The sequence below is a fragment of the Canis lupus genome, chromosome 7, assembly GCF_003254725.2.
Source record: "Canis lupus dingo isolate Sandy chromosome 7, ASM325472v2, whole genome shotgun sequence".
Classification (NCBI taxonomy): domain Eukaryota; kingdom Metazoa; phylum Chordata; class Mammalia; order Carnivora; family Canidae; genus Canis; species Canis lupus.
In genome coordinates, this window is record NC_064249.1 from 62,014,166 (window position 1) to 62,028,275 (window position 14,110).

The window sequence follows — 14,110 nt, forward strand, 5'->3', positions numbered from 1 at the left end:
TTTCTTCTCATTTTCTCCCAGCATTTCCAGTGTTATGTAGGAAAGGACACAAAGCTGGATCAATAGTACAACCTAAAACATCTACAGATTTAGCATGGGAAAAAAAATAGCATAGTGTAGGAAAAAAAAGGAAGTGAGGTGCCTGGGTGGCTTGGTCAGTTGGGTGGTTGGCTCTCATCATGATCTTGAGGTCCTGGGATTGAACCCCAAGTAGAACTCTGTGCTCAGTGGGAGTCTGCTTGGCAATTCTTTTCTTCTGCTCCTACCCCCACTCGTGCTGGCTCTCCTTGTCTCTCTAGAATAAATCATTTTTTAAAAAATAAGAAGAAAAGCACCAAAAATATTAATAGTGTTTTCATTTTCCTTATAGTCTTTTATTTTCCAGATGAGGAAACAAAGGCGTAGAGAAGTTAAATAATTGGCCCAAGGTCACACAACTGGTAAGAGGCAAGCCTGAGACTGGCACCAGGCAATGTTGCCTTAATACCACCTACAATAAGAAAACTTAGGTGTCAATCTGGCATTATTCCTTTAAAGGAGGAGAATTGCTATTAAAATTGTTCTCATTGTTAGAAGTCTTACAATGAGGTCCTAGGGAGTATTTTCTTCCCAGAAATACTCAATGTGCTAGGTCTCCATAAAGTCTGAACCTCTTACTGTTCACCTTTCTGTCAGTGTTCAAGTACATGGTGGTGAACTGTAGGCTGCTTGCCTGCATGACAGGCTCTTAATGTTTCCCAAAAGAAAAATATGGCAGAAGAAATTCTCCTGAGGACCAATTTTCAACTTGTGAAGCAACTTCAGTAAAAACGCAAATGCACTACAACTGAAATGCATATGAAAATACTCAAAAGTAGTTAAAAAGTCAGAGAAAAAGATACTGATGTAAATCATACCTACATAAAAAAAAAAAAAAAAGTCATTTCTGTTCAGGGAGGAATATCAAAGTGCCTGAAAAGCTAACAGTGCTAACAGTAAAATAAAAAAACTAGCTACTAGGTCATGTATAAACATATGACATATTATACTTTTATTTCATGCAGAATCACTGAGTCCTGTTGAGGTTAGACTTTTAAAAACATAAGCTGCTTCATTATACAACTAGGGATGGACATAAAGTCCAACTTAATCGGCCTGAGATCTTGGTTCCAAATTTTTCTAAATATGCACTAACATGACTTGTGTTCTTTACTGCAACCAAGACATAATTAGTATAAATGGCCTTAATTCTAAATAAAGCTTTGCCAAAATTCTAACGAAACAAACTTTAGCTCAAATGCAGGTTATAAGAAATGTAGGCCTAGGGGATCCCTGGGTGGTGCAGCAGTTTAGCGCCTGCCTTTGGCCCAGGGTGCGATCCTGGAGACCTGGGATCGAATCCCACGTTGGGCTCCCGGTGCATGGAGCCTGCTCCTCCCTCTGCCTGTGTCTCTGTCTCTGTCTCTCTCTCTCTGTGACTATCATAAATTAAAAAAAATAAATAAATAAAAAAAAGAAAGAAAGAAAGCCTTTAAAAAAAAAAAAGAAAAAAGAAATGTAGGCCTGAAAAGAATGTTAAATGTTGCTCTTTTTTTAGAAGAATCTTAAAGATACTCAAGAAGGAATAATTTAAAAGTTCAGTCACATTAAAAGTAAATGGATGAAATATGGGTGAATTTTATATATAAAATATATATTTATAAAATATAAATATATAAAAATATATATGCCCTTCAATAGGGCAGCCTGGGTGGCTCAGTGGTTTAGCACCGCCTTCAGCCCAGGGCGTGATTCTGGAGATCCAGGATCAAGTCCCACGTCGGGTTCCCTGCATGGGGCCTGCTTCTCCTTCTGCCTGTGTCTCTGCCTTTGTGTGTGTGTGTGTGTGTGTGTGTGTGTGTATCTCATGAATAAATATTTTAAAAAATAAAATATATTTCAATAAAGTTGCTAAGAAAAAAAAAAGATAAGAGACTTTCCAGTACTGTACTCTTATTGTTCATCACCCAAGATAAATACTGAAAGGCAATACTTAAAGGGTTCAGATGTGGGAAGGTAAACTTATGCCGTTATATCTAAAGTGAATAGGCACTGGATAGCCCCAATGGATTACCATATACTTTATGATTCCAGATCTTCTGATTTCTCAAAAGAAGTGGAAATATAGATTTTTGTAAATTAAAACATGGGCAACACTGTATGAGTCACAGAGAATGCATTTATAGATCAAATCTACCCCAAGGCCACCATTTTGCAAACTGAGCGGAAGAATAGTTTGGATACACTGTATTTGTTCTTTTGTGTGTAAGATATATTTCATGACACAAAGCTTAAAAATATATATTAAAAATAAATCTTGAAAAAGAATACTTTAGTAAGAAAATCCTGGTGGGCCAAGAAAAGCTTTTGTAATAAATATACTTAGCTTTCTTTGTGAGTCAAATAGCATGCAAATTCACAACTATTTCAAAGAAAGTGATACAGTAACTTGGATTTGAAGTTAGGTTCTGGAATCCAAATGCTGATACTCCAATGTAAGTAAGTAACAATCAGAGCCAAGAAAGATCTGCTGCCCAACCCCAGCTGTGGGGGCCTACTACTAAAGATACTGGTTTTCAAAGTCAGGGACTGACCAAAGTTATTCTTATAATAAAATAATTATTTTAATGAAGTATTTGAAATAATTTTAAACATCTGATCAATAAGATTATACACAAATATGGGAATATGCTGCACTTTACAAAAAAATAAAGCTAAGCATTTAAATATACAAAAACAACTTTAGGTATAGATCTCTTCTGAAAGTATTCTTTTTAACATATACATAATTTATAGCATTTTACATAATAACTGCTGAAACAAAAAATGTGGCCAATTTAACATTTATTACCATAGAGAATATGGCCGTACAGTCCCGATGGGAAGAATAGGATGAGGAGTAACATACTGGAGGTGTGTTTATTTCCCCTGAATTCTTTTCTTAAAAAGCACAGCTTTCTTGTTTTTTTTTTTTTTTTTTTTTTTTTTTTTTACAACCTTACCGGAGGATTTACTGGTTCTTTCTGTATGTGATTCTAAATACAGCTACTACTTTTCACCAGCTATGTGCCACAAAGGTAGAATTAAAAAAAACAAACAAACAAGTTTGCTTTACAAAACATCAGGTTCCTCCTCCGATGAATATATATATATTTCACATATATATATGACATGCTTCTCAAAATACATTTAGAGAAAAGATCTCCAACAATGAGATGCTGACCTTACCTTTTGAGTACTGAATCCAAAATGGAGTCCTATTGTTAAAAATTTCTAATCATCAATTAGGATTTTTGAAATGCAACAAGATGCTTAAAACTTGCAGTAACGAAAAAGATTTTACAAAACTATCCTTCTTGAGGTTTAAAACAATACACAAAAGAAAAAAAAATAACTTCTTCCTTTTGAAATACTGCAAATTTGAAAATGTTTGATACATTTTCCTTTTTGGTTGGACTGTGATTTTTGTCCTGTCAACAAAATGCGTACCAGCTGCATTGGCATTCCAATTCCACCACTGGAATGGAGGGAGCATGCACAGCACACTTCAAGCTCTGGGATTCCATTTTCACTCTCCCCTCCTCAGGGTGATGCAATGTCCCTTCATTCCTTCCAATACTTCCCACCTTTTCCAGTTTTCAGTGAGGTATATCAGCAGCTCCCGTTTTACAGTTTCCCTTACAAAGATGTCCCCTCACTCGGTTATCAGAAGCAGCATATGGCACACACTATCCCCATCTGTCTCAGTTTTGACAACATTGGGACGCAGCTGACCAGTCACCACAGACTGTACTCTGTGGCTTGTCACCTGCAACTACAGAAGGTGACTGTCACAATTAGCTAGGCGGCTTCTGATCCCAGCCCAGAAAACCTAAGACAGGTTTAGCAGAGGATGAAATACAGTTTGCTTGGTAAGCAGTGATTCTTCCTTTCCTTCCCTGCATCTTAATGCAGGCTGTATTAGGGAAAGTCACCTCACCTGTTAACAGTTTGGCAAATGAAACAGGTGGTATCAAACAGGGCCTTAACTTGCTGTAATTAAATGCACAGGTAGACAGAAACCTATGCCTGTATAAACTGTATTTCATTAACCAATTTCCAGAAGACAAAGTTGAATTCTAATCATTAAGAACCCCATGGGATGTATAAGTAAGATTTAATAAAAGTTTATAACTGTAAACAATGGTGTTCCCTATTAGTGATTATTTTCCAGAAACTGAAATTTCAGGAGAGTGCAACAATGCTCTTTATGTCTTCTTTGGCAGTAAACAGCAAGGATCTGGATGGAGAGTGCAGCGGTCACTTCAGAAGGGCAAGGTATAGAGCTCGAGAATACCTCATCTCTCTTTCCTGTTCCATACAGAATATCAAGTCCCTGAGACAAATTCTTGTGATTCTTGGACGAAGCAACTGTTTGGTGGCTGTCAGGCCGGACGTTCCAGAAGCAAGAAGATTGTCTTTTAAGCCCTAAACAGAATAAACGGAGAAAAAAGTTTAAAGTAAGCAATCTTTTATAAAGGGAAAAACGGTCTTCAGAATGGAAGAGCTCACTAGCCTCTGGCTACTGAGTAAGGTGCTAGAAAGAATACAAGATGCAGCAGGCTCAATCCTGTCCCCCAGCAACCCCATCTCCTGGGGGAGGCCAACTGCTGCCACACCTAGTTCATGACCTCATTCATTCTCCCTCTCTCTCACCTGGACCATAGCCACAGCCTCTTAACTGATTTCTCCACTCCCAGACTCTACTTCACAACATTCTTTGCTGTGGATTTTGAAGGCCAGACTTTCTTCTTTACAGGTCTTAGACAAAAGTTTTGGGACCTTTGGGAGTGATGGATGTGGTCATTTCAATTGTGGTGATGATTTCATACGTGTATGTAAAAACCTATCAGACTGTATACTTTAAATGTGTGCAGCCTTTTGTATATCAATTATAAAAATAAAAGAAAAAGTCTTACATGGTTCATATCCCACCATTATGTGGTTCAAATATCTTTGATGGCTCGTTGCTATCCAGAGTAGCTACCTTGAGCACCCATTATATTGACACCTATGTGAATCACCTCCCACACACGATTGCTTTTCTTTCATTTAACATTGCAGCAAGTTACACAGGTGCTGTCTCCATTTATCAAATGAGAAAACTGAGCTTAGGTTAAGAAGCCTGTTCAAAGTCATACAGCAAAACTAAACTGGTACTCAATTTCGAATTTGATCTGAAGTGAGCACGCTTAGTTACTGTGCTATATTATCTACCGCATGAGGTACAACATCACATGGCTTCTCTACAGGCTCTCTTCCCACTCCTTTACAAAACATCTTAACACTGGCCAACAGGTAAAGATAAGCAAAAGGCTATTTTGTTTTGCTTTGTTTTGCAAACAAAAAAGACCAATCTACTCATTTTTAAAGAACCCATTTCAAATGGGTCTACTTACCTTACCCCCCAAAAGGAATTCTCACTGTAGCAATTACCTTACATTATACTATAGTAATATGTATAACCTACTACCACTACTACATACCCACTAGATAAGCTTTTAGAAGACAGACTATCAACCAATGTGGCTCTATATATCATTCAAAAATGAACGAAACCCAGTATACCTATACTAAGACAGTTTTCTAAAAATACACATAGCATTTTTTTTTTTTTAAGATTCTATTTATTTATTCATGAGAAACACAAGAGAGAGTCAGAGACATAAGCAGAGGGAGAAGCAGGCTCCTCGCAGGGAGCCCAACGTGGGACTTGATCCCCGGGCCCTGGGATCATGCCCTGAGCCAAAGGCAGATGCTCAACCAGCCACCCAGACATCCCTACACATAGTATTAAAAAATATCAGAAGGATTGGAAAGTACAGAATTTTCAGACAAAAGATAATTTTGTAAAAGTGAAATACTTTATTCTCTCCTTTTTAAAAAACACTTTGTTGGGGATCCCTGGGTGGCGCAGTGGTTTAGCGCCTGCCTTTGGCCCAGGGCGTGATCCTGGAGACCCGAGATCGAATCCCACGTCGGGCTCCCGGTGCATGGAGCCTGCTTCTCCCTCTGCCTGTGTCTCTGTCTCTCTCTCTCTCTCTGTGTGACTATCATAAAAATAAATAAAAATTAAAAAGAAAAACAAAAACACTTTGTTTGCAAAAACATGATAGGGTTGGTAGCCCTCTTTTCACCCTCTAAAAGACGCATATAAGGAAAGATATTTACCTAACGTGGGAAGCAAATCTTGTGGTTCCATAACTATATTTATATAACCATCAAATTTTAATTATTCCCTCTACATTTCTGTTTTGTTTTGCTTTGTTTTGCTGAAGGAGAAAGAAATCCTTTCTAAGGTCTCCAATAATACCATGGTCCAAACAAGTCAACTTAATTCCATGCATGTTCACAGAATGACTGAGGGGCATGTTATCTGATGGTCAAATAAAATTTCCCTGAAAGATGCTTTGCAATTTGGAGGGAATATGATATCACAATCACATTTCTATACTCATTAGGTAAACTTCAAAAGGGTCCATGAAACAAATTTTGGAAAATCCATATTTTTAGAAAGGACAAAAAGAGGGATACCTAGGTGGCTCAGTCAGTTAAGTGGCTGCCTTTGGCTCAGGTCATGATCTCAGGGTACTGAGATGGAACCTTGCATTAGGCTCTCTGCTCAGTGGGGAGTCTGCTTCAGCCTCTCCCTGCTTGTGCGCTCTCTGTCAAATAAAAAAAATCTTAAACAAACAAACAAAAAAGGACAAAAACAAAACATTACTCTCTGGCTGCACAGTTGCCTGGAGCCCATCTATGGTATAGAGCCAGTCTCTTACCACTTTTGCAAGGTTCTTAATAATGAATGCAGTTTGTACAAATACAAGTGTCAGCCTTTGTAAGTTCGACTAAGCATGGGAGATAAGCACTAGCACATTCCTCTTCCCTGTTAATGTTACCACATAGATGTAATCTTAACTACTGTAAATTATCACCAGCACAGTTTTTTCATGAGATTTTTGCAGAATGGACTGGCCAATTCAGCTTTGTGAAAACTGGATAAAAAATATACATTGGGAAGAGTGTTAATAAAACACATTATGGGCTGTGAGTAGCAATTCTTTTGTATATAGGAGTTATCTATGTAAAACTATAGTACATTTACTTTATTTTTAAACTATAGTACATTTATTTTTTTTAAAGGTTTTTATTTATTTATTCATAGAGACACAGAGAGAGGCAGAGACACAGGCAGAGGGAGAAGCAGGCACCATGCAGAGAGCCCGATGTGGGACTTGATCCAGGGTCTCCAGGATCACGCCCTGGGCTGCAGGTGGCGCTAAACCGCTGCGCCACCAGGGCTGCCCAAACTATAATACATTTAAATAGAGGCACATTTCTTAGCCAAAAAATAGATACAGTACACTAAAGCTGAATTGATAATTGTTTACAAATGTTTTGTACCAAGAGTTTGCCTAAAATCAGTCATTTGGTGTTTTATATGACTTTTGAAATTAAATGGCTAGCTGGATACAGTATGCTTTGGCAATTCCACTTCTATGCAAATACCCAGAACTGTATCATATGTTCACTGAAAAGACATGTATGAGAATGTTTAGCAAGATTATTCATAGTAGTCCAAAACGAGAAACAATCCAAATGCCCATTTAGAATAGATAAGTTGTGGAGTATTCATACAAGTGGAATACTATGCAGCAGTAACAAATTGATAACATGGATGAATATCACAAAAATGCTAAATGAAAGGATCCAAATGTAAAAACACATACAGTTTGATTCCATTTCTATAAAGTTCAGAGCTACAGAAGTCAGGACAAGGGTTCCCCTTGCGGGAGGAGTAGTGACCAGAAGTAGAGAAGAGTGTTATCTGGGGTTCTGGTGACGTTCTCTGTCTTGACTGGAGTATTGTCTACATGAGTGTGCTTGTGCTATGAAAATTCAGTGAGCTTTGATTTGTGTGCTTTTCTGCATCAGTGTTACATTTTAATTAAAAACAAAAAAAACAAAAAAAAACAAGGTACTTCCAAAAACCCACAAAAACCTTTGTCTAGGTAGGAAATAAAAAAGGGAGCAAAGAGGGAAAAAGAAAAAAGGAAATAAGGCAAAAATGTTAAACCGAAAAAAAAATTAAAGAAACCGAATCATCTGGGTAAAAGAACAAAGGGGTCACAGTTCATGTTTGTCATGTGACAAGCCAAAAGGATTCAGGAGAAAGAGCCATATTACAGCTGCCAGCACGGGGTTGAAAAGAAGGTCATTCCAACAGGATGTAGCAGAGGGCCTGAGGCAATGTTATAAATGAAACAAACCCCAAGGGATATTCAGTAACCCAACAGAAATGTCTTTCATAATTCACAACTTTACAAAGGTGATAGCATCCTCTTCTCCCAAATAGCGACACACTTAAGAAAGTCAATCTTTCTTGAACATGGATACAAATATATAGCATTTTTATCCCTATGCTTATGGTTTGGGGATGCCTACTGTCTGACTTGTCAGTTTCACAATGACCTGGCCAGAATCAGCTACTGCTCAATTATCCATGGTCAAGAGTGGATGGATCATGCACATATAACTTAAAGCCATAAAAACTCAAACCTGCCTTTTCACCATCCGCTTTAATTTTCTCCCACCTCACCAAGTCCCTTTCCCAAAGTTGTTCAGGATTGATTTCTGGTTACATTACATTATCAATGCCAAAGAACACTAATGTGGTTAAGAGACCAGAATTTGTAGGGGGGGGGGAGGGGGAAGACCCTGTGACAACATACTATTTCATTCTGAAATAGGGTTATTTCCCCCAATCATCTTTCTACATGAAGATATTCCTTAACTTGGATTCTTCACCTGGATGAAAAGAGGTAAAATGGAAGAGAAAGGTCAAAGAAGATGAAAGAAACAATTCAGTTACCAAGTGCAAAACAGATGTTCTTGAAATCACAATTAGACCTAAATGCTCACATACTCTACTACTGCTAGGTCAATTAAGTTAGCCTTCACTACTCTGTTCAGTTATATTACTGAACAAAGTTTCTTACTTTTATTTTGAGGAACTCTTCTCTAATAAGAAAAAAATGAATGCTGTAAGTTACCAATTTCAGAGAAATAACTCCATTTTAAGAATAACACTAATTAAAAATAACCAGTTATCCGAATTTTTATTCCCTTAAGTCAATGGAATGGGTGCTGTGAAATAAAACCTTTAAAAAGTTTATCTAAGGGCAGCCTGGGTGGCTCAGCGGTTTAGCACCGCCTTCAGCCCAGGGCCTGATCCTGGAGTCCCGGGATCAAGTCCCGCGTCGGGCTCCCTGCATGGAGCCTGCTTCTCCCTCTGCCTGAGTCTCTGCCTCTCTCTCTCTCTGTGTGTCTCTCATGAATAAATAAATAAAAATCTTTTAAAAAAAATAAAAAGTTTATCTACTTTTTTCCCACATTTCCTTAAATTCTATTATTGCCATAGTAACTGAAAAGCAAAAATAACATCCTTATGAGCCCGGGGGCTTCATGAATCCTGCTGAAGTTTGCAGTAACTTTGTATGGGCTTCTTCTAAAAGCTGCCATCCACTGCAACACAGCTTCATGCTGGTTCGCACATTGATACAGTTTAAAAGTTACCTGGGTTACTGGGCATCTATTATGGGCAAGGAACTGTGTTAGGCAGCATATGATAGGAAGATTGAACAGCAGTGAGTACTGGCTGTCTCCTCCATAAGCAACCTCAGACAAATTACTTAAGTTCTCTGTGACTCAGTTTCCTAATCTGGAAAATAGGGAAATAGGGACACTAATAGTAATTATCTCATAGGGTTGTCTTGAGATTTAAATGAGGACAATGCCTGGCATATAGTATACATTCTTAAATGCCAGCACTTCTTATAATAAAGTAATTCATTAGTCATTTGGAAGGTTTGAAGGTTTATAAACAGGAAACAGTATGATTCTAGTTCCAGATCTTTCCTAACATTCCCTAGTTAAAACTAATTATAATAAACTTCCTGCCCATATTTAATTCCTAGCTAACTTAAATAATTTCTCCTACCACATTTACTTTGTTCCTTCCAGTGAAATCTTTGAGTTTTAGTGGAGCTCTGAATGCCTAATGAAAAAAAAAAAGACTAATGGGCATTTCAGACATGTGGTAGGTGGACAAAAAAATATATATCCCAGGAAGTTTTTCATAGGCTCCTCCAATCAAATACTGAAGGAGCTTGATGCTTTACAGACCCAACCAGGCTTATCAATACTGTTTCTAGAAGCTAATGTCAACTTCTTCCATTCTATTCCCTGGATCAGAAAACTAACAAAACACAAAGATGTCCCTGAATCCTAATAATTAACTAGAAACAAAAATTGGACATTTTAATAGAGGCAAAGATTCGTCACATTTCTCAGGCCCTGCACCTGATTTTATCTTAACCCCATGTATCATGGCAGCTCTTAATGTGATCACTCAAGTCTTACACTTCAGGGAAGAAACAAGGAATAGACATGGGAACAGGGGGTACAATGAAGACTGGTTCCAGAAAAAAAAAAAATCAAGTATCTTTGAAGTCCTGAAAGCAAGGATAAATAAAAGTATCCTGGCAGCATGGCCTTATGTAACAAGAGCAATAAAAATCTATATTAGAAAGACGTGAGCTTCCAGGCCTTTAGGGCAGCACAGAGCAAAAAATACTGAGCTTCAGGACTGAGTGCCCTCTGCTGGTCAACGAGAAGAACTTTTGAAGCAACAGAGCTCCCGCTTTTATCACCTTCATTTTATCCCTTTTAGGTCATTTCTGAATATTGACAACCCTACATGTTATATTCTGCCCTAGAATTTTGTTACTTCTACATATCTATTATTCAAAAGTATTTTGTAGAAATAGTATGTTTAAACAGACTGATATGACATGTAATCATGGGCATTTAGTTCTAATTCTAGTTGTGTAATTAGGAGAGATACAAAGAGAAGCCTGGTTCTTATGTGCTAATGACAATCCCCCTTCTTTATCTCCAAAGGAATGCATTCTTAAAATTCAGACCCCATTGTTTAATTTCCTAATGAAGTCCCCAACTGGATGTATCCTAAATTCCTCATGTTTCAAACCATTATTCTTTTCTCCTCTTTTTTCTTATTTAAAGGAATGGTAATACCATTTACCACCAATGCCCAAGCCAGAAAATTGGGTGTCATCCTCAACTCTTTCTTCCTCTACATTCCATCTGTAACTTATCAGTTCTACCTCCTAACAGTTTCCAAATCATTTGCTGCCTTTTTTTTTTTTTTAGATTTTATTTATTCATGAGAGAGAGAGAGAAGCAGAGATACAGGCAGAGGGAGAAGCAGGCTCCATGAAGGGAGCCCGATGTGGGACTCGATCCCGGGTCTCCAGGATCAGGCCCTGGGCTGAAGGCGGCGCTAAACCACTGAGCCACCTGGGCTGCCCCCATCTGTTTCTTTCTGTATTTTCACTGCCATTATCTCTCGCTTACATTACTTCAACAACCTTCTTAAGCAACTTCCCTAGTTCCAGTATTAATACTGCTCACACTGGAATGGGAATGATCTTTTTGAAATTATAAAGAACCAGATAACACTTGTTTTCCTGCACAAAATGCTCTAGTAGCTAAAAATCTATAGGACCCAGTCCAAGTATCCGAGCATGACATACACAGTCAACCATGAGCATACCAAAAGCTCTACCCAGTCTCATCTTCATTTCCTTCTTTCTGTCCCAAACTACTAAGCATGCCATAGAGTATATTTTTCTTCTTTGCTCCAAGACAGGTAATTCTCTCCTTCTGAACTCATTTCCAATCTCTCTGTCCTATCCTTATATCACATCACCTTACTAAGTAACATCACCTTACTAAGTTCTTTAAAATTCAGTTCAGATACCTGTTTCCCCAGCACTAGAAACTCAAACTTAGCCCAGGTCTGGACCAGGTGCCAGTACTGTGTACTTCAGTAGTACTCTGAATTTCATTCTTCTGTCACATGCATTCAGCATAATGCAAGTACCACTTTAACTTTCTCACTTGCTAGAGGGGAAGGACTTTGGAGCTGTGAGTATTTTATACAGCGTCTGTCACTTACCTGGTATCCATTCAGTGTCACAGATGATCATGTGTCTATGTCACCCGATAACATCGCTTACGTGAATTAACAATGAAAATGAGCCATAGTATGGCTTTATAATCAAGACTCTGCTGTTATTCTTCGCTTTAAGTCAAATAAATCTGGGAGAAAATGTAAAGTCCTTTGATGGCCTGTTCTTAAGTATTACCTAGCCTCCTAATAACATATCTCACACACTCATCCCCACCAAGCTGCCACCAGATGAATTTGCTCAAAAGGCTATTTTTTGTCACTCCTTGCAAATAGAAAATGCTTCAGCTCACCAAATAATACAACAGACAAGAACAATACGTTACCAAATAATCAACTCTGAAATGTAATAACTTTCCTTTTAACACTGCAGTTATTTTCTTGAATCTTTAATTAAGACACAAAGTCTCTGAAAATTCAAACTCAAATCTATTATTTTATGAAAACTTCAAAGGACTGTCCGTTAACTTTTTTTTTCTTTCACAATCAGCTTTGATTTTATCCTTGGAGGACTTTATGTTAAGAAAAGCTACAACAGTATCAGTAAAGGTTGTTGTGCCTCACAACAACTAAAGGTAAATTTACCACTATATTTAAGTATTAACAGTAGCTTTACTTAAAACTACGGTAATTCTAGAGTTGGTAAGTTGCATAGGACTAGTGGACAATGACATTACAAAGAAATATGAATTTATAGGAAAAATAAAATATTACAAATGGTAGAAATAAATAACTATTTTTATTTTCATAAACTCTTTAAAAGATCATGACCAATAACGACAATATGCTAGAGTTTAAAACATATGTAAAAAAAAATAAAAAATAAAACATATGTAGAAGTAGAAAAGGTGATAACAATGGTACAAAGGACGGGAGGGAATTGTGTAATGGAATTACACAGTTAAAAGATTTCACATCTTATGTGAAGTGGTATTAATTCAAAGTTAGGTGCAGTCAGTTAAGGATATCTACTATGCCTTTTAATGGATACATACAGTAACCATTAAAAAAATAAATAAAAGAGGAGGATAGTTAAAAGCTAACAGAGGATATAGAACATCACACTAAATACTACTATGCCTTTTAATGGATACATACAGTAACCATTAAAAAAATAAATAAAAGAGGAGGATAGTTAAAAGCTAACAGAGGATATAGAACATCACACTAAATACTACATAATTAATTCCAAAGATGACTGGAAAGGAGAAACAAAATGACAAAGGGGACAAACAAAATAAATGACAAGATGATAGACCCAAATTCAATCACAGTGAAATTACATTAAATGTAAATGGACTAAACACTCCAAATACATTTTCAGACTGGACACAAAATGAACTCAATTAAATGCTATTCATAGAAACCAATTTTAAATAAAGACACAGATGGGCTGGAAGTAAAAGGACAGAAAAAGATAAAAGATAAATGCAAATATGAAGGATAATAGTATTTGGTGTGGCTATAATAATATTAAACAATGTAAGACCTTAAGGCAAGGAATATTACCAGAAAGGAAAAAAAAATTTCACAATGACACAAGAGGTAAATTCATCAGAAAGACAGAATGTGTTTATACCTAATAATAGGACCATTAAATAAAAGAAACAACGATTGACAAATAGAAACAGACAAATGTACAACCATAGTTTTTTAAAAAAAGAAAACAAACAAACGTCTCTTGGTAACCAAAGAAACAAGCAGCCAAAAAAAAAAAAAAAGAAAAAAAAAAAAAGAAATCGTTAGGATATAGAAGATTTATAGATATTTCATTCAACTTACTAAAGAACACTTATCATTTGCAAGCACACAGAGAATATTTCCTAAGATATATAATATATTAGGACAAGTCTCAATAAATTTCAAAGGATTGAAATCACAGAATGTATTCTTAACCATAATGAAAACACCAAATATTTGAAATTAAACAACACACTTCTAAACAGTCTGTATTTCAAAGAAGATACCAAAAAAGGAAATTAGGAAATATTTTTTAACTTA

General features: G+C 36.8%; 1 protein-coding gene across 1 annotated transcript in view; it reads right to left on the reverse strand.

The window, feature by feature from the left end:
- Window positions 1-2,973: 2,973 nt before the first annotated feature.
- The window catches only part of TAF4B (TATA-box binding protein associated factor 4b), a 126,317-nt gene continuing 115,180 nt past the window's right edge, over window positions 2,974-14,110 (reverse strand). Inside the window, exon 15 of the mRNA XM_025429265.3 lies at window positions 2,974-4,485. Coding sequence (XP_025285050.1) covers window positions 4,318-4,485 — 168 coding nt within the window. The 3' untranslated portion in view covers window positions 2,974-4,317. The remainder of the gene's footprint in view (window positions 4,486-14,110) is intronic.